The sequence below is a fragment of the Pelophylax lessonae genome (assembly GCF_965119305.1).
Source record: "Pelophylax lessonae genome assembly, chromosome: 1".
Classification (NCBI taxonomy): Eukaryota; Metazoa; Chordata; class Amphibia; order Anura; family Ranidae; genus Pelophylax; species Pelophylax lessonae.
The window spans coordinates 692,778,370-692,800,096 of NC_138768.1; the positions used below are offsets into that span (position 1 = coordinate 692,778,370).

Genomic DNA, 21,727 nt, shown 5'->3' on the forward strand with positions numbered 1-21,727 from the left:
CGATAATATTGAAATGGAAGGAGTATCAGACCACTGCAAATCTATGAAGACCTGGCCGTCCTTCTAAACATTCAGCTCATACAAGGAGAAGACTGATCAGAGATGCAGCCAAGAGGCCCATGATCACTCTGGATGAACTGCAGAGATCTACAGCTGAGTTGGGAGACTCTGCCCATAGGACAACAATCAGTCGTATAATGCACAAATCTGGCCTTTATGGAAGAGTGGCAAGAAGAAAGCCATTTCTTAAAGATATCCATAAAAAGTGTTGTTTAAAGTTTGCCACAAGCCACCTGGGAAACACACCAAACATGTGGAAGAAGGTGCTCTGGTCAGATGAAACCAAAATTGAACTTTTTGGCAACAATGCAAAACGTTATGTTTGGCATAAAAGCAACACAGCTTATCACCCTGAACACACCATCCCCACTGCCAAACATGGTGGTGGCAGCATCATGGTTTGGGCCTGATTTTCTTCAGCAGGGACAGGGAAGATGGTTAAAATTGATGGGAAGATGGATGGAGCCAAATACAGGACCATTCTGGAAGAAAACCAGATGGAATCTGCAAAAGACCTGAGACTGGGACGGAGATTTGTCTTCCAACAAGACAATGATCCAAAACATAAAGCAAAATCTACAATGGAATGGTTCACAAATAAACATATCCAGGTGTTAGAATGGCCAAGTCAAAGTTCAGACCTGAATCCAATCGAGAATCTGTGGAAAGAACTGAAAACTGCTGTTCACAAATGCTCTCCATCCAACCTCACTGAGCTCGAGCTGTTTTGCAAGGAGGAATGGGCAAAAATTTCAGTCTCTCGATGTGCAAAACTGATAGAGACATACCCCAAGTGACTTACAGCTGTAATCGCAGCAAAAGGTGGCGCTACAAAGTATTAACTTAAGGGGGCTGAATAATTTTGCACGCCCAATTTTTCAGTTTTTTATTTGTTAAAACAGTTTGAAATATTCAATAATTTTCATTCCACTTCATGATTGTGTCCCACTTGTTGTTGATTCTTCAAAAAAAATTACAGTTTTATATCTTTATGTTTGAAGTCTGAAATGTGGCAAAAGGCCGAAAAGTTCAAGGGGGACGAATACTTTCGCAATGCACTGTATATATACATACATATATATATATATATATATATATATATATATACTTTAACTTATTTATAGTTATTTATTATATTATAATTTATGATTTTGTGTTTCAAACTTTATCATACCCGAGATGTTATAAAGAGGAACGCACAGTAAAAAAAAATCATATGTAAATAGTTGGCTTGGGCTGCTCATCCTTAAGAATTACATGCAAAATAATGGTACCGCTTTCAACACTTAAAATCGGAAACAATCATACCACCAGGGAGGTTAATCACCACTGGGTTTTTTTATTTTTTGCTAAATAAATGAAAGACCGAAATTGTAAAAAAAAAATAAATAAAGTTTTTCTTAGTTTCTGTGATAAAAGTTTTGCAAAGCAGTAATTTTTCTTCTTCACTGATGTGCGCTGATAAGGGCTTCAGTGATGGGCAATGATGTGGCTGCACCGATGGGCTCTGATGAGGAGGCACTGACAAGGCTACGCTGATAGACGGCACTGATGGGCACAACTGATACATGGCACTGATAAGCTGCACTGATGGGCAGCACTGATAAGCTGCACTGATGGGCGGCACTGATTGGGCTGCACTGATCATCAGGGCACTGATGATCAGTGCCGTGATTATCAGTGTAAACAATGTACTCACTGTGCCCTGTCAGACTTGCCAGTTAATGGCTCTCCTTTTCTCACACAGAGACAGCATGTAATAAAAAGGAGAGCTGATAACACAGTCTGTTTACATGTGACCAGCTGTGATTGGACACAGCTGATCACGTGGTAAAGGGTTGCTGTGATTGGCTCTTTACCCCCATCTGTGATCAGCAGGAGGTGAGCACTTGGAAAGATGTCCATAGGCTTCCTCCCAGAACTGGAGGCCCGCGCTGTAGCCATATTTTGGCTATAGAGCAGGGGGAACTGGTTAAAAATAGGCATGTGAAAATTGACAGGTAAACTTCACCCACCCATAACAAGTATACAGCAAGTGAATACAGAAGTCCAGATTTCAGATGGCCATTGGCAGCAGAGAAACAAAATGAGAGACAGACAACTAAAATGATATATGGGGGGTGTGAGATTACCAGCGCTATGGAGTTCCAAATATGGAAATAAAATGGAAAAATGTGGAAAGGTGGTGTAAGCTGCCGCCAACCTACCTCTGTGGTAGTATGTGAATAATAAAGTGCAAGTGTTGTTGGTATGTCGGCGCTACCACATTATGCAAAGAATTAAAATTGACCGATGGATAACATAAAATGTCATAAAATGAAAAAAGTAAAAAGTGCACTGTGCGTTCAAGTGAATAGCATAAAATGTCATAAAAGCATAAAAGTGCACCGTGCGTTTATATCGTGTGGACCTATAGGGGACCGAGGTGCCACAACATGAAAGTGCTATGTGCTGATATACAACCTGATTCTGTTGATTCACCATAGGCACACACGTGGCTTAATGCGTCATACATCACTTCCGGTGGCGGTGGTTCCGGGCTGTGGAACGCGGAAGCGCTCAGGCTTGGCGGACCCTGCATGCTGACGGTGAACTTCCTCAACTGTGAGTGGATATGGCTTACATCTTGTATCTCTAACAATACTACGCAATGGAAGCTATCTTATATTTGCAGTGCCTATGGTTATTCTGAGTGGGAGCCAGGCTATACGTGCAGCTTTCACCCCTATACCATTGTGTGGTAAGTGCTTTTGCCTAGTGGGGGGCCATGGGTAACAGCACCGCATACATTTGCACGATATATGTTGTGAGAACTCAATTCACTGGCACAACTTTATTGTAACTTTATTGTTAATCAACAGAATCAGGTTGTATCTCAGCACATAGCACTTTCATGTTGTGGCACCTCGGCCCCCTATAGGTCCACACGATATAAACGCACGGTGCACTTTTATGCTTTTATGACATTTTATGCTATTCACTTGAACGCACAGTGCACTTTTTACTTTTTTCATTTTATGACATTTTATGTTATCCACCGGTCAATTTGAATTCTTTGCATAATGTGGTAGTGCCGACATACCAACAGACAACTAAAATGTTCAGAAGGCAGTTAGGGATATAAGATGGTAATATATTTATGTCATGTCATGAAGATACTATAAATATATTAAACAATATATTTATTGTAAAAGACTGGGTACAAGTGAAGATGAACACCCCCAACTCATCTTTTGGCACTTTTCCACTGTAAGTACCGGCTCAGCTCCACTCGGCACTGCTTGGCCCAGCTCGGCTCAGTTTGCTTTTCCACTGCGTGGTACGAGTCGGCACGTTTCAGCACTGTATAGGCTCTACTCAGCTCGGTTTGCTTTTCCACTAAAGTAGTAAGTGGGTGGGATTACAATTCTCTGACCAATCAGTGGCTAGTAGTGACAAACAATCAAGGCTGCATGCAAAAGATTGTGGGTTATGGTATAGGTACGGCCTGCTTGGAACCCAAACCAAGGTGGTACTGTTTAAGCGAGCCGTACCGAGCCATACCATGTAGTGCAAAAGCGCCGCTGTACTAAACCATACCGAAGCATTCTAACACGTACCATGCAGTGGAAAAGCGCCAAACCGAGGCAAACCGAGCCGTACCATGCAGTAATCTGTGTCTCAACAGACATCTTTGGTGCAGACCAAGGCAGGGCATTAATGACAGTGGATTTTAGAAACTGGTATAATATTTTTGGAATCTTACCATAAGCAGCCAAAATCATTGGATAGATATTTATTCTGTTAAAAGCTTGTCCACTTTCCAAAAAAACATGGAGACCCCCCCCCCCCCCCAAAAAGAAGTGTAATATAATGTAGCTTTGCAATCCCTTGATGTGGTGGCTGCAATCTTTTGTGCTTGTAACTTCCTGCGTACTAAATGTAATTCTGAAACCGTCAGCAATTTCAGCGATCTCTTTTGAACTACAGAACAACATTTTTCTATATAATGGAGGAGGTGCATATAGTCAAAATAAGGAGAGCAGCCAGGGATGACAATGCTGTTCCTCCATAGATACAGTACCGTACATTGTATGACCATTGCGATCTTAAGACAGGAGGACAGGAAGTTTTTACCATGTGAAAATAAAACAAAAAAAAAAGGGGGGAGGGGTGGAATTAAAACCGCCACCACATCTAAGGAATGAGCAGTAATTCACACGCTGCAGGCAGAGAGATAACACAGTGACTTGCAGTAACCACCTTTATTGGTATACATCCTATATAGTGTATGTCGGGGGCAAAGAATAGTGACTGCACCTTCAGATTACAAAATATGCATTTAGCTATCTGGTAAAGTTTTGATTTAATAAATATTCACCTTTGCTCTAGCGTCCCTTTTATCATCTGCTTTGGTTGCCAGCAGCATTAATCTTAAAACAAGTGAAGTACTCAGAGGAAATTGGCCTCTCAGCTTTGGAACATTGGATTTGATGAGCATCTCCACTTTTGTCTTTGGAATATTAAAAAAGTAGACGTTTCCCTCTAAATCCAATCCTCTTCTTCCAGCACGCCCTGCCATCTAAAGAAAATGTATTATCTGTAATGCTGTATTAGATGATTTGTCATCTCACTGGCAAACATTAAAATGCTGATTTCCTAATGAATTAAAAAAAATATACAGTACAATCATGAATTCATTTGAAGTACCTACATTTTCCTCCTGTATTCAGCATTTACAGTGGTGGGGGGAGCAACACTAGGAGAGTCAGACTCTCCTGCAAGAACACATGCTACCAGTACAAATATTAAAGCAGTACTTCACTCTATCAATCAATATGGACTATTTTGAATTCTTATGCTGCTAGCTTTAGTGAATGGATAGTACTGTATATCATATTTGCTTGTTTTAACCTTTTTTTACATTCCTTCAGCAGTTACTTCCTGGTTTCCATGTCTAGGCAAATTTTATCATGCATACCAGGATTCTTAAGGGGGGGGGGGGAGAAGGGAGGAGGGACTTTTTCAGCTAAGTACACCCTCTCTTGCTTGCATGCCTGAGCTAAGGACAGGTGCATTCCAGGAAGTAAATGCTACATGAATCATCTACCCTAAGGCTACATGTATACGGGACGTTTTAAAAAGTCCCTTGAACGCTGGAATTTAAAGGACGTTTAAAACCGTTTAAAACGTCCGTTGTGTCGCGTTTGCAGCCGCGTTTAGCGGGCGTTTAGCGGGCGTTTACGCTCAGAACCGTTTGTAGAGGTCAAAAAATCATTCCCCTTTAAAAATGCCGTTAAACACACATTCTGAACATCCTGAACGCAAATAATTGCTTTCCAAAAAACGACACTGAACTCAACTGCCTCTAAATGACTGTAAACGACCCAGTGTACATGGACAGATAAGATAACATAGAGGAGGGTTCAGGGGCTTCTGAAAGAAACGCCCAACTGCTCAAAAACGTCCGTTTACAAGTAGCAGTGTACATGAGGCCTTACTTACCATGGCAGTGGCCACAAATGCTAGCAGGGTGTTTTTCAAAATGATTTCTCAACAAAACAAAGCATGGAGACATAGATGGATGTGTGAGTTTGTGTTGGATATTAAAAATGAATTAAATAGTGTTTTTGGTTTGTGGTGCTAAGATAAAGTGTAGTTTCACTTTAAGGGATGATGCCTCACGTGTGTCCTGCTGCCTATTCACTTTCCAGTCTACTGGCTGGTATATACTCTGGGTATATACTCTTGACCTCAAAGATCTGTCTAAGCTTGCTTGCTACACATAATTATAAAGTCAGTGGCGCTGTAGCCATATTTTGGCTATAGAGCAGGGGGAACTGGTTAAAAATAGGCATGTGAAAATTGACAGGTAAACTTCACCCACCCATAACAAGTATACAGCAAGTGAATACAGAATTCCAGATTTCAGATGGACATTGGCAGCAGAGAAACAAAATGAGAGACAGACAACTAAAATTATATATGGCGGGTGTGAGATTACCAGCGCTATGGAGTTCCAAATATGGAAATAAAATGGAAAAATGTGGAAAGGTGGTGTAAGCTGCCGCCAACCTACCTCTGTGGTAGTATGTGAATAAAAAAGTGCAAGTGTTGTTGGTATGTCGGCGCTGCAGCATAATAGTACTTCTAAAATGTACCTGTAAAAAACAAATGTTAGATAATCTATTTTTCTCTTTTATGTCATTGAACGTGATGCACCTATCGCAATAGGGATATTCTTGGGGAACGATGAGTACCCAAAATATCAAAAGAAGACACTTCAACCTAGTGTCCCAGCATCTTTTCATGGGATTTGGGCTTCTCTGCAATCCCCAAGGTCTTGCTGGAAGGAGCATGTCATCACCCTCACCTAGGTGCCATAGGCAGAAGATAGACGCAAGGTAAGTCTTCTTTACATGTACATTTTAGTACTGTAAGGCAGCTATTTTTATACAGGAAGTGGGAACTCTGACCTAAAAAGGCAAACTATGCATTTTATTGTAAGTTCTTCTTTAATCACTTTAGCGCTGCTCACATTGCTGCTACTGCTGTTTTCAGTCACAGCGGGAGTCGGGCCAGGGGAGGAGCAGCGGTGATCACCGCCGCTCTTCCCCGATCGTCGGGGAATCGAGTGTGGGGATCTGCCCGCTTGTGTAAACAAAGCGGGCGGATCTCCTAAGTGACAGGCAGGGACAGATTGCAGGGTTCAGCATAGCTGAACCTGCGATCTGTCCTTGTGTCACACAGTCACCTCCCCCCACACATGTCAGTAAGCACCAGGCATACATTAACCCCTCCCTCTCCAATAAAATTAACCCCTTCCCTGCCAGTGTCATTTTTACAGTAACAATGCATATTTATAGCACTGATTACTGTAGTAATGTCACTGGTACCCCCAAAAGTGTAAAAAATGTCAGTCAAGGGTCCGATCTGTCCGCCGCAATGTCGCAGTCCCGCAAAAAAATTCGCAGACCGCCATCATTACTCGTTAAAAAATACCCACCAAAAATGACATAAATCTTGCCCTTAGTTAGTAAACGCAATAACTTTTGCGCAAACCAAATTAAAATACGCTTATTGCGATTTTTTTTTAACAAAAATATGTAGCAGAAAACAAATTGGCTAAAAATTATAAAAAATTTTGATTTTTTACATTTTTTGGGGGGAATTTTATATAAAAAAAAAATGTGAAAAATATTGTTATTTTTTCAAAGTTTTCGCTCTTTTTTTGTTTATAGCGCAAAAAGTAAAAACTGCACAGGTGATCAAATACCACCAAAAGAAAGCTCTGTTTGTGAGAAAAAAAAGACGTAAATTTCGTTTGGGTATGGTGTTGCATGACCGCGCAATTGTCAGTTAAAGTCGCACAGTGCCAAATCGCAAAAAGTGGCCTGGACGTAAGACAGCAAAATCCTCCGGTGGTAAAGTGGTTTACCACTTCTGGACCGGAAGGATTTCCCCCTTAATGACCAGGCCATTTTCTGCAATTCGGCACTGCGTTACTTTAACGGACAATTGTGCGGTCGTGCAACGCTGTACCTAAATAAAATTGATGTCCTTTTTTTCCCACAAATAGAACTTTGATCACCTCTGCGATTTGTATTTTTTGCGCTATAAACAAAAAAGCGCCAATTCTGAAAAAAAAAAAACAATATTTTTCACATTCTGCTATATAACATTCCCAAAAAAAATTTAAAAATCAAAATTTTTTTAACATTTTAGGCCAATTTGTTTTCTGCTACATATTTTTGGTAAAAAAAAATCGTAATAAGCATATTTTGATTGGTTTGCACAAAAGTTATCGCGTCTACTAACTATGGGAAAGATTTATGTAATTTTTTTTTTTTTTTATTTTTTACTAATAATGGCAGCAATCTGCAATTTTTAGCGGGACTGCAACATTGTGGCGGACAGATCGGACCCCTAACTGACATTTTTGGCGCTTTTGGGGGGACCAGTGACATTACTACAGTAATCAGTGCTAAAAATATGCACTGTTACTGTAATAATGACACTGGCAGGGAAGGGTTTAACACAGTGGGTGATCAAGGGGTTAAATGTAAGCCTAGGGGAGTGTTTCTAACTGTATGGGGGATGGGCTTTTGAAATGATCACAGAGGCCTGTGATCTTACATAGAAGGATCACAGGCGCTCTGTGATCATTCCAGCAAGAAGAACGGTCAGCTGTGTTTACAACAGCTGACCGTCCTTAGCTCTCGGCGGGGAACGATCGCGGGTGCCCGGCGGCAATCGAAGTTCGCCCCCTAGCTGCAGGCGCGCGACTGACGTACAGCTACGTCGTTTCGCGCAGGAGGGGCTGCCTGCCGCAGTACATCTATGGCAGGTGGTCCTTAATTGGTTAAGGAGTACAGGAGCATGTGCCATTGGGAGTGGTGATAGAAAAAGACTAGACATATTTATTTTTAGTTATCATCATCATTAATCATCAAATTTGATAAAATGGTTGGTTCACAGAGATGTAGGAGTTATTTGAACGGTGTTAAGCATTTTTTCTCATACAGTACATATCCTAACAGTACTGATTTAATAATATTGGTGAAAAGTAATTAGGCACAGAAACGGAATTCTTGTGAGTAGCAAACCATTTGTTTTAACCTTTTATTAAATGAAACCATTACATTCTGGCTGATTGAAATGGGAAACAATAATTTCAGATTTGTGTTTAAAATCTTCTTTAGTTTAAAAAAAGAATCACAATCCATTCTGAAATATTGATATAGCTAATTTTTTATCTACAATATACAGCTATTTGTCCACTGAAAGCCCGATGAACTTATATCAAGAATCATTTCTCTATTACTGGCATTGACTTTGGAAGCTAATGTCAATACTTATACAGTACATGTATGCAGGTTTCTGTGTGTGTGTGTGTGTGTGTGGGGGGGGGGGGGCTACTATGTAATTCTGTTTCTAATGATTATATGGACATGAGGTTTTTTTTTTTTTTTTTTTGTATGTGTAAGGAATGCTTTACTTTCAGTAAAAGAGAAAAACATATATTCAATAAAGAAATGGTCTTCTAACCCCAAATTAGCTCACTGAAGTTAGATCCAGTGGTATCAGAGGTCTTAGAGTTAAGGATTATTACAAAAAATATCTCATATTTGACACCGACTTGGAAATTTGGCCTTCACCATCTCAGACATCCGTATTCATCTCACTATAACTAACTATTATTAGCCATACAGTGGCTCATTGCATGTCACTGGAAATCCCTAGCATTATCTATTTCTCAATTAAAATCCAGGAATTCACACAATCAAACTCATGGAAAAAATATTTCATACAGTATATATTTCTACTAATTTCTATAATCAAAAATGGGATCCTTGGTTCAAACATTCAGATATTCTATTTCAACCTTCAAATAACTAGCCTGACCATTCTTGTCAACTCCTATAATTACAAAAGATACAATATTCATAGTGTCTATTATATATTGCTTATATAACAACAGATGCTATTATTTCATTTAATTTAAGTGATACGCCTGCTCCCTTGTCTTTTTTCAATATGTATATCATATTACCTATATATACACATGATGATCTTAATATACTCCATGTTAAGCTTTCTACAGTATCTCACAAAAGTGAGTACACCCCTCACATTTTTGTAAATAATTTATTATATGTTTTCATGTGACAACACTGAAGAAATTACACTTTGCTACAATGTAAAGTAGTGAGTGTACAGCTTGTATAACAGTGTAAATTTGCTGTCCCCTCAAAATAACTCCATACAGAGCCAATATTGTCTATACTGCTGGCAACAAAAGTGAGAACATCCCTAAGTGAAAATATCTAAATTGGGCCCAATTAGCCATCTTCCCTCCCTGGTGTCATGTGACTCGTTAGTGTTACAAGGTCCCGGGTGTAAATGGGGAACAGATGTGTTAAATTTGGTGTTATCTCTCTCACTCTCTCATACCGGTCACCTGGAAGTTCAACATGGCACCTCGTGGCAAAAAACTCTCTGAGGGTCTGAAAAAAAGAATTGTTGCTCTACTTAAAGATGGACTAGGCTATAAAAAGATTGCCAAGATCCTGAAACTGAGCTGCAGCACGGTGGCCAAGGCCATACCATGGTTTAACAGGACAGATTCCACTCAAAACAGGCCTCACCATGGATGACCAAAGAAGTTAAGTGCACATGCTTAGCGTCATATCCAGAGGTTGTCTTTGGGAAATAGACATATGAGTGCTGCCAGCATTGCTGCAGAGGTTGAAGGGGTGGGGGGGTCGGCCTGTCGATGCTCAGACCATACGCCGCACACTACATCAAATTGGTCTGCATGGTTGTCGTCCCAGAAGGAAGCCTCTTCTAAAGATGATGCACAAGAAAGTCCGCAAACAGTTTGCTAAAGACAAGCAGACTAAGGACATGGATTACTGGAACCATGTCCTACCGTCTGATGAGACCAAGATAACCTTATTTGGTTCAGATGGTGTCAAGTGTGTGTGGCGGCAACCAGGGAGTACAAAGACATAGTCTGGGGCTGCATAAGTGCTGTGGGCACTGGGGAGTTACAGCTCATTGAGTGAACCATGAATGCCAGCATGTACTGTGACGTACTGAAGCAGAGCATGATCCCCTCCCTTCAGAGACTGGGCCCGCAGGGCAGTATTCCAACATGATAACGACCCCAAACACACCTCCAAGACGACCACTGCCTTGCTAAAGAAGCTGAGGGTAAAGGTGATAGACTGGTCAAGCATGTCTCCAGACCTAAACCCTATTGAGCATCTGTGGGCCATTCTCAAATGGAAGGTGGAGGAGCACAAGGTCTCTAACATCCACCAGCTCCCTGATGTCGTCATGGAGGAGTGGAAGAGGACTCTGATGGCAACCTGTGAAGCTCTGATGAACTCCATGGCCAAGAGGGTTAAGGTAGTGCTGAAAAATAATGGTAGCCATACAAAATATTGACACTTTGGGCCCAATTTGGACATGTACTCACTTTTGTTGCCAGCGGTTTAGACATTAATAGCTGTGTGTTGAGTTATTTTGAGGGGACAGCAATCTTACACTGTTATACAAGCTGTACACTCACTACTTTACATTGTAGCAAAGTGTCATTTCTTCAGTGTTGTCACATGAAAAGATATATTAAAATATTTACAAAACTGTGAGGGGTGTACTCACTTTTGTGAGATGCTGTATACATATACCGGTAACTGTAATGTAATGCTACACACTTTCAACCTTTTTTTTTATAATGCATTTTTGTCTGATGATCTGTATTTTCATGTACCACCATTTTTCTCTGAATAGAAATAGTTTGTAAACAAAAAAAAAGGAAATTAAGGATTATTCAAGAGACACTTTATGTAATTTCTGATTTATGCAATAAACTCCTTGCAGTGCATGTAAGTCTAGAAATATACTTTTTATATTTACAGTACCTGTCTGTAGTTCAGTGCATCCAAGTAAGAGGAATCTGTGAGGAAAACCACAGATTTGCATGGCATGTTGATCCCCAGTGCAAGAGAACTAGTAGCTGTTACAACCTGAGCAGAAGACAATACACACTTTTATTTAGGTATTAAAAATGTCAGTCCTTTATCCAAAAAAAATAACACAATCTAAAGGGAATCACAAAGCAACATATGTCTGTTAAGTCCTTGAAACAAGTGGTTACTCTCCAACTCATTGTTTATGCACTCTTTTGAAGGTGCTAATTTAGTGAATATATTCATTAAAAATAAGGAATGCTAGCTTGTAATAAAAAACACCCAACTCAAGGCTCTATTAAAACTGCAGCAACACACCTCTCTGCAGCTGAATGCCTGGGGAACGGGCATTCTAAAGCAGCACCAGCGCATCTAAAATAAACAGTTAAGATAATGTTTGGCTGAGATACATAGTTACACAGTTATAAACATAGTTTCTAATTCTGAAAAAAAAAAAAGAAACAGGTTCCACCTATGTGTGTGTAGTTAAATAAGTTAAATAAAGCCTCCTGTGCTCAAGTGCTGTGTTAAAGGGACGAAAGTATTGCTGGCTTCTAAGCTCTTGCAGCCCACTCAGGACGATTAGTATCCATATAGACTGAAAACATAGAAAACAAGAGAAGGGCGCACCGACCTAGTGCAATATCACAAGACATTTATTGGAGGATTAAAAAACGTGCCATACATTATACTCACAAACATATGCTAAAAGTAAGCATTAAAAGGATTTATTTCACATTCCGGAGGCCTCCAGCACAAGGGTGCTTTTTTGGTAAAACAGGAGGACTGGAAGGCATCCGTGGTGATGGGACTGACGCATTTCAAGGGAGAACCCTTTTCATCAAAGCCATGATCACAAATGACTTGCTAGACATATATATATATATATATATATAGCCCAGCAGAGATGACAGGACCTTCCACATAGGTCGGCCCTGCCCCTCTAACATCATTCGCATACAAATGGTAGCTTATGGAACATTGAATAAAATGCATTACAAAATTAAAATTACAACTAAAATCATATCAGTGACCCATAACAGCAAAAAATCAGTCACAACTGAGGCTACATACATATACTGATTAGTAAAATTACACATAAAAAATGTATAAAAATAGTAATAGATCATAATCACAGATATAAAAGTATACATATGTATATATGTGTTTACTAACTAGGTCCCCTGACCAGCAGAGATCACCAGGAGGACTTCTCAGTGGAGTGACTTGCATCTTGTATCCAAATGGGGTGTAGGCCTACCCGTTCCCTTATGCAGCAGGGATCGCCAGGGGGACTTATCGATGGGCCTTCAGATGGATCCCATATATGACCTGGGAGCATTGGCAGACCTCCCCATCTATGGGGGGCGACAGAGAATCAAACAGCTACCCCAGGCTGCACCAAGGCCTCCTTGGAACACACGCTCACATCGGGAACCAGGAAGTCCCAATGCCTGTGCATTCCACCAATAGCCACGTCACTTCCGGCCTTGACCGACGTCACATCCGACTCGGTCGGGAACCCGGAAGCGAGGGGCCCAATCTGCCGAAAGAGGAGCCAACTTAGCAGTACAATGGCCGTGACTGCTCAAGAAGGGGCCCTGTAAATAAAAACAGGAAGGCTATAATTGTTTCATGGGTTACCTCAAAAAGAAGCAACACACTGAAATTATATATAATTATACTTTGATAATGCATGCCATATTGAGAATGAATAGATAATAAATAAAAAAGATAAAAAGGCTAAGACCAAATGAATTAGTTGTATCATATAAAGATCAACTATATAGATGTTTGTTGGGCAGTCACTTGCAGAGACCATAGGGCTGCCAGAGACCCCGTGGGAACACCCCTGTTGAAATAGACATGGGGAGAAAGAAGAAGAAAAAAAAAAAGGGAAGGAAAGGGGAGAGAAATTAAATTCAAAGAATAAATAAATACATGAAGTGAACAACCCATCATATGAATCCCCAAAGAGGGTCCCAGAAAGCGCCCAGAGCAGACAAGGGTCCGTCACAAAGGACTAAACTGCCTCTATACTACAACTAAGTTGAAACTGGTGTATTCAAGTAGACCTGAATCTGTAGTTGCCTATTACACGACAAAAGTGTCCTATCATACAGTATATGGACAAAAATTCTAGAGGTGAATTACTAGATCAATAAACTAAAATAGATAGGACTGGACCAAAAACGGGAGCCAAAAAAAGGGGGGGGGAGGGGAAAAGGATGCACCCCACTTAGGCTTATAGTAAGAAGAAGGGCTCTAAACAGGCTGATGGACGAGGACTGTTGGAATAAAAGGGGAGGGAACACACAATATTTTGAGATAAGCAATTAAAACTATATATTACTTTAGCAAACAGGTCGAGGAAATTACATCACTGACTGAAGCTCAATTTCCTCATTCAACCCCTTGGGGGTGAGGGGACCTAAGGTAAAAATCCAAAATGCCTCTCTACTACAAAGTCTCTGATGTCTTCTACCATTGTCCAGATCGTTGCTAATGACTTCAATACCGAAAACCTTGAGGCCTTCATTGCTGCTATTATGCACATGCGCAAAATGTCGAGGAACTGAGTAATTATCTTTCGTTGTGATTATATTACTCTTGTGCTCACTCATTCTAACCCTAAATGCGTGCGACATGCATCCCACATACAATAGCCCACAAGGGCATAGAAGGCCGTAGACCACGTATGAGGTGCCACAATTAATGAATTGCTGAATTGTGTGGACCTTCCCATTCGTGGCGGTCCCTTCTTTTTTGCGGTGGCACATGGCAGCACAGGTTCTACAGTTACTAACTCCATACCTATAGCTGCCTTTCTGATCAAAGATGGTAGTCCACGGACTATTTAGGGCACCCTTCCTCATTCTTTTCACTCTGCTTGGTGCTACCATACACCTAAGGTCCTTAGGTTTTCTATTTACAACATGAGGTAGAAAGGGTAAATCATTTTTCAGGAAGGGATCATGCTTAAGTATATTCCAATGTTTTTTTTATAATCTTTTTGATCAGAGGTGCTTTGTTATTGTATATGGTACAGAATCTCACTTTACTTATCTTCTTTTCCACCTGGGTGTGTTTAGTTGTAGTTGTGGGGGAACTCTCTCCATATAGAGACCGATATTTGAGGAATGCTTGCTCAAGGTGGCTCTCTTCATACCCCCTTTCCCTAAACTTGTTTATAAGAATCTTGCTCTGTTCTTCATAGTCTTCTCTCTGGGTACAAGTGCGTCTCAACCTACAGAATTGACTGAAAGGAACATTTCTAATCCATCTAGGGTGATGGTGACTCTGTGCATGCAGATACGAGTTCCCTGGGTCTAAAATGGGTCCTAGAGAGGATATAACCTTCATTCCCAACCCGCAATTCCAAATCCAGAATCACGAGGCAATTGTCATCAACCACATGCATGAATGTAATACCGTAGGGGTTTACAGAGCAATGCATCAGGAACCCTTCTAATTCTTCATCAGTCCCTCTCCAGATGATAAACACGTCATCTATCTTGTTTTCTATGTTTTCTCAAGTTGTCAAGACGCTTGGCTAGTACCACTTCCTGGGAGAGGTAGTTTCACATTCTTACTGCTCTAACAGTACAGAACCCTCTCCACAACCTAAGGTTAAACCCCCTAGCTACATGTCCTCATCAGAGACCATAAGCTGGTCATAAACCCCCCATAGGGGGTCTCCATTTCTGGTGAGTGGGGCTGCAAGAGGGGAGAGCGGCACCTTGACACAGATGAACACCTTCCAGCAATAAGAAACTAAGGCACCTGAGCACTTTTGAGCACCTTTGCACAGCTTTTTGAGCATTTGATGAACTTCATTATCGCATGCACATATTTATGAATTGAACTTTATTGATGGAAACATTTATTTATTAATTTAATTGTTTATTTTTATTTATATAGATTTGATTATATTGCTCATTTTGCACATTTATTTATTGACCTATATATTATAAGGATTCTTTTGCACGTTTAATGCTGATTCACATCTTTCTAGCATGTTCATCACTTATTTGTGATTTATTCCATATAGCAAGTGCTGTTTTATTAATTTGTTTATTAATAAGCAACTAACTGACCTTTTGTAGACTGAATTCCTGGCCAGGCTGTGTTTTAAAGAATAAACAAACAACCTGCCTGCACTCTGATGACATCAACCTTCACACAATTTATTGTCTTAGAGCAAGATCACAAGGAAGTCCACCCAGACCAAGCCTCACGCTAATGTATTTTACTCAGAAAGGGATTAGTCATGGACATAACATGTGAGGCTAAGCTTGGGCAAACTTCCTTGTGATTAGGGTTGATCCAGGTTCAATCCTGGAAGCCAGCTGTAGTTCTTCATCCATGGACCTGACATGGCTATGTGACCATATTAGGCCCATGATGTCATAAGCATCCCCGTCCCTTTGTAATGTCAGGTGTGGTGTGGGAAATCCACAATTGTACCTGAGTGGCAGCAGCTCTGTGAGCTATTTGTGACTTTGATTCCTACCTGGGAAGTCCACTGGCCGCAGCATATTGGGCTGAGAATGACAGCTGGCTTTTTGTTTTGCACCCGAACCCAGTTTAAAACAAACACAAGCTCATTCCTACCGATCTTGTTTTGGAAAAATAAAGTTGCATAAAGGCTAATATAATTGGATTGAGGCTGGCATGTTTGTATATTACATATGGTATGAGCTTATTAGCTCCTTCCCCCAGCACCTGCAGCCACAAAGAAGGGCGGGTTTTGGGTTTGCTTTGGTATTGTAAGTACTTCTCTTCAAGTTAAGATTAAGCCCTGCCCCTGCTCAGAATAAGCACATCACCTCATCATTCAGATGTAAAATTTTGTTAGACCCCTTTTTTAAGAAACAAAATGTTCATTTAGAATTAAATCAAAAATTTCTCCTTGCATTAAAAATGAATGCGAGCATATCACTTTATACTAATAATGTTACGGTTTCCAATAATTTTGCATGTTGCTTTTTCTAAAATGTTGCTTACCCTGATGTGCCCCATTCGGAACAGCATTTCAACAAAACGCCTTGCTTTATAATCCATGGATCCATGATGGTATCCAATGCCTCTTTCTGCCAGAGATATCAGCTCTTCTGAATGTCTCACAGTTTTTATCTGTTCATTCATTTCCAGTAATGTCTTTATACAGGGAAAATATTATTTGCAAATTGTTAGTGAAAGAGAACAACTAAAGCATAAAAGAAGTTACATTATTTGGAAGAAACAGTATACTTTATATACTGTACATAATGAAGTACACATTTTAAGAATAGAGGAGTTTCATACGTTAATGTCAAATATGGTGGAGAATAAGATATATCTCTGATATAGTTTTAAAAATGTGTTTGTGCTACATATATTTCATTCTACCTACTTGTATTGACCTTGCACTGGGATCATGACATGAGTGGAGTTTCCAAGCTCGGATTACTCCCTTGCTACAATTCTTATGCTGATGATATTCTAGACAGTTTTGTGGCATTCTCAATAAGCTTCAACAATAGATCAAGTCAACCTATCACCAACAATTTCTACAGAAACTGTTAAATGAATAAAACTGTTGGTGCCAGGCTGTATTGGTCTACTTGATTTTTCTTATAATTAAAATCTGATTGAAAGTGGTTACAACTGCCACAATATTGCCTTGTGTACAGCACTACTGTCAGACTTGGGCCAAATCACCGCCACAATTTTTACATTCTTTGTGGCTCAATCATAAGTCCATACAGTCAAATTTTTTAAAGGCTGGTTGCACACTTTTTTTTTAATCTACTGATTATGGAAAGTTGTGAATAATAATAAAGATCTTCAATGTTCAATTCATAATCAACGGTAATTCACATGAGTTGAATTAAATAGTGATTTCTAATATCTTATGTGATCTACTAGTGAGATTTCCCTTTCATTGTTTCAAGCTCTGCTTTCTAGGCTATGAAGTCTCGCTTACCTTTCTTCAGCAGAATACTTTCACATTTTTGCAGAATTCTCTGTAATGCAGAATTATTAAAGATCCAACAAGGTCAGTGAAAACTTTCTTGCAATGGTTGCAAAAGATAGCCTAACCTCGCATATCCTTAACCACTTGCCTACCAGGCACTTGAACTCTCTTCCCTCCCAGCCAATTCTTAGCCTTCAGCGCTGTCGTACTTTGAATGACAATTGCACGGTCATCAACACTGTACCCAAATGAAATTTTTATCATTTTTTTTCAAACAAACAGAGATTTATTTTGGTGGTATTTAATCACTACTGGGGTTTATATTTTTTGCTGAACAAACAAAAGAAGACAGAAAATTGTACTGTTTTTGGAGTTTGTTATAAAATTTTGCAAACAGGTAATTTTTCTCCTTCATTGATGTGTGCTGATGAGGTGGCACTGACGGCCCCGATAGGCACTGATGGGCACTGATAGGCGGCACTGATAAGGCGGCACTGGTGGGCACTGATGGGCACCATCGATGGGCACTGATAGGTGGCACTCATGGGCACTAATAGGTGGCACTGATAGGTGGCACTGATGGTTTGTACTGATGGGCACTGGTAGGTGACACTGATAGGCAGCACTGATGATGGGGCACTGACTGGCACTGATAGGTAGCACTGGTAGGCATTTATAGATGGCACTGGTGGACACTAATAGGTGGCACTGGTGGGCACTGATAGGTGGCACTGACTTGCACTGGTAGATGGCACTGGTGGGCACAGTTGCTCTTCCTCTTTGGGAGCAATGTCTCTCTGACAGCAGCCGGCTATCACTCCTGACAGCATGAGGAGGAAAAAAAAAAGCCTATCGCCGGCTGCTGTTTACATCATGTAATCAGCGGTCATTGGCTGACAGCTGATCATGTGGTAAGGGGCTCGCTGGACTCGCTGATCACAGAGTGAGCTGCACGCGCCCCTCCAGGGAGTGCGCAGGCAGCTCGTGCACGGGAGGAAGTAAATGTACGCCCTCCCGGCAATTTAGGCCCGCACTGTAGTCATCTTTCAGCTATAGCGCGGGCATGAAGAGGTTAAAACCTATAGATGCGGAGAAGTGAATGCTGCAGCAGTAATCAGAGGGAACCACAGATCTCTCTCTCTCTCTCTCTTTTTCGCTACATCACCATTGGTGATTTTGTTTTTCCTTGGCTTAAAAAGAAATATCCTGTGGTCAGCATCCTGGAGTTTTACAGATCTTTCACAAGTCGACAAACCTGATACCTTAAGTAAAGAGACTGCAACAGTAGGGTCCCCCAGAAAGTTGGTGGGCAATTTAACTTGCTGGCATCATCCGAAATCCAGAACTGCTTTGGTAGGCTAACTTCAGTTAAAATAATAGACAGCCATATATAGACACATAGGGTACTTAGAGGTTGGTGAATTGCTTCTCAGTTAAAAAAAATTTCATTTCTGAGCTATCCATGAAGTGACACAAAGTATGGGTATTCATTCCCAGGGTCACACTGTAGATCTGGGATGTCAAAGTCAATTGTATGGTGGGCCACATCAGCATTATGGTTTCCCCCAAAGAGCCAGTTGTATTTGTAAGACTATAAAAAAAATGTAGGCAGGGCTTTTTTTTCACAGAGAATAGGTGCAGGAACTCAACCATGCCCCCCTTGCCAAATGGCATTGAATGGTGGATGTGGCCAATTTGCACAGTTAGAGGATCTTAAATGGGCAATAAATACCAGGAGTGCTTTATGTGTGGCGTTCAGAGCTGCGCTACGTACTAAATGCAGGGTTCAGGGGTGCTCTATGCACAGGTTGTCTTACTTCCACTCCTCCTCGGCTCTGACCTTTGCACCACTCTCCCTCATTCCCCACCTCGGCACGCATCTCCCTCCACAACCTGCACCCCCCCAAAAGCTTCCTTGCATCTCACCTACCTGACCCAGCTCTTGTACCTCCTGGCAGCGTAGGTGGCTCTGCCTTTCTCACTTGCAAGGAGAATTGGTCATCATCTGTGCACCTTGGATCACAGTGCAGCTGTCCCATCTCACACTGCACCTGCATCTCTCTTGTCCCCGCTGTGAGTTCAGGACAGGCAGGGATCTGTGAGAGCTGCTGAGAGGAAAGTTGTCCTTGTAAATACAGAAGGCTTCTGTGTTTACAAATGACATGGGTGAGCAGGGAGCAGAGGGCGAGAGCGGGAAGTGGCAGAATGGAATGCTACCACATTCTGGCTGAAAAAAAAAGCCCTGGGTGCAAGGGCCATAGTTATTGCAAGCTTGGACCATTTCTTACTTACTGCATGCATTTTTAAAATGTATTCCCTTCTGTGAATTGACTTTAATGCCTTTTTTTGCTGTATTTAACGAGCGCTTTTTGTGTTTGTGCTAAATATCGCATACGAGCAAGAGTGAATTTACATTTTCATTATCACATTCCTTAAGTGGTAACATGACTGTCATAACGCATGCGATAACCTTTGGTGAATTGTGCCCACTGTGTCCAGTTCAGGAGACCTCACTTATAAAAAGATATTGATAAGATAGAACAAGTCCAGAGATGAGCAGCAAAAATGGTGAAAGGTCTGGGGGAAAAAACATTTTAGGAGAGGCTGCAGGAACTTAAAATTTACAGTCTGGAGAAAAAAAAGGGAAAGGGGAGACATGATTGAAACATTTAAATACATGAAAGGGATGAATAAGGTTCAAGAGGGTAGGGTTTTCAATATGAATCCAAGATCAAAAACACAGGAACATGACCTAAAACTAACAGGAGAAAAGTTCAAAACTAATCTTAGAAAGTATTATTTTACCAAAAGAGTAGATGATTCTTGGAACAAACTTCCAGCAGAGGTAGTGAGTCAGTCAACAGTAAGTGGATTCAAACATGCTTGGGACAAACCGAGAAACAGTGGGGAAAATAATTATTTGATATTTGATCCCCTGCAAATTTTGTAAGTTTGCCCACTTACAGAGAAATAAAGGATCTATCATTTTTTATCATAGTTATATTTTAAATGATGGAGACAGAATATCAACCAAAAATCCAGAAAAATAAAACGATACAAATGTTATAAATTGAGTTGCAGTTCAGTGAGTAAAACAGGTATTTCATCCCCAAGCAATACATGACTTAGTACCTGGTGGAGAAACACTTGTTGGTAAGAAGTTTCTTGTAGTTGGTTACCAGGTTCGCACACATCTCAAGAGGGATTTTGGTCCACTCTTCTTTACAGATCTTCTCTAAATCGTTAAGGTTTCTTGGCAGTCACTTGGCAACTTGAAGTTTCAGCTCCCGCCATAAATTATCTATAGGATTAGGGTCTGGAGACTGGCCAGGCCACTCCATATTCTTAAAATACTTCTTCTTGAGCCACTCCTTTGTTGCCTTGGTGGTATATTTTGGGTCATTCTCATGCTGGAAGACCCATCCACGACCCATCTTTAGTGTTCTTGCTGAGAAAAGAAGGTTCCCATTCAAGATAAGATTTTACAATACATGGCCCTGTCCATAGGCCCCTCAATGCGGCAAAGTCGGCCTGTACCTTTAGCAGAGAAACAGCCCCAAAGCCCAATGTTTCCACCTCCATACTTGACTGTAGGGATGGTGTTCTTAGGGTCATAGTCAGCATGTTTCTTTCTCCAAACACAGTGTCAAGTTAATGCCAAAGAGCTCAATTTTGGTCTCATCTGACCACAGCACTTTCTCCCAATCCTTCTCTGAATCATTTAGATGTTCATTGGCAAACTTCAGATGAGCCTGTACATGTGCCTTCTTGAGGTGGGGGACCTTTTAGACACTGCAGGATTTCAATTTATAGCGTATTGTGTTACCAATAGTTTGTTTGGTGGCTGTGGTCCCAACTTCCTTGAGATCATTCACAAGCTCCTCCCATGTAGTTTTAGGCTGATCCCTCACTTTTCTCATGATCATCCCTACCCCATGAGGTAAAATCTTGAATGGAGCTCCAGATCGGGTGCGGTTGATGGTTATTTTGTATTCTTCCATTTGGGAATAATCGATCCAACAATTGTCTCCTTCTCACCAGACTTCTTGCTGATGCAGGTCTACAATCTTGTCCCTGATGTCCTTTGATAGCCCTCTGGTATTGCCAATGATGATGGGGTTTGAATGGAAGAAAGAAATTCTGTGGACAGGTGTCTTTTACACACATAAGGAGTTGTTGTTAGGACTGGAGCACCTTCTTAAATCGGTAGGACTAATCTGTGTACCACATGAGCACAAACTGTAGCCAGTCT

At 40.8% G+C, this 21,727-nt stretch overlaps 1 protein-coding gene across 1 annotated transcript in view; it reads right to left on the reverse strand.

Moving 5' to 3' along the window:
• DDX60 (DExD/H-box helicase 60) overlaps positions 1-21,727 on the reverse strand; it is a 189,553-nt gene that overhangs the window by 31,379 nt on the left and 136,447 nt on the right. Inside the window, exons 27-29 of the mRNA XM_082244137.1 lie at positions 16,524-16,676; positions 11,469-11,573; positions 4,421-4,621 (exon numbers count right to left, since the gene is read on the reverse strand). Of these exons, the coding sequence (XP_082100263.1) occupies positions 4,421-4,621; positions 11,469-11,573; positions 16,524-16,676 (459 nt within the window). The remainder of the gene's footprint in view (positions 1-4,420; positions 4,622-11,468; positions 11,574-16,523; positions 16,677-21,727) is intronic.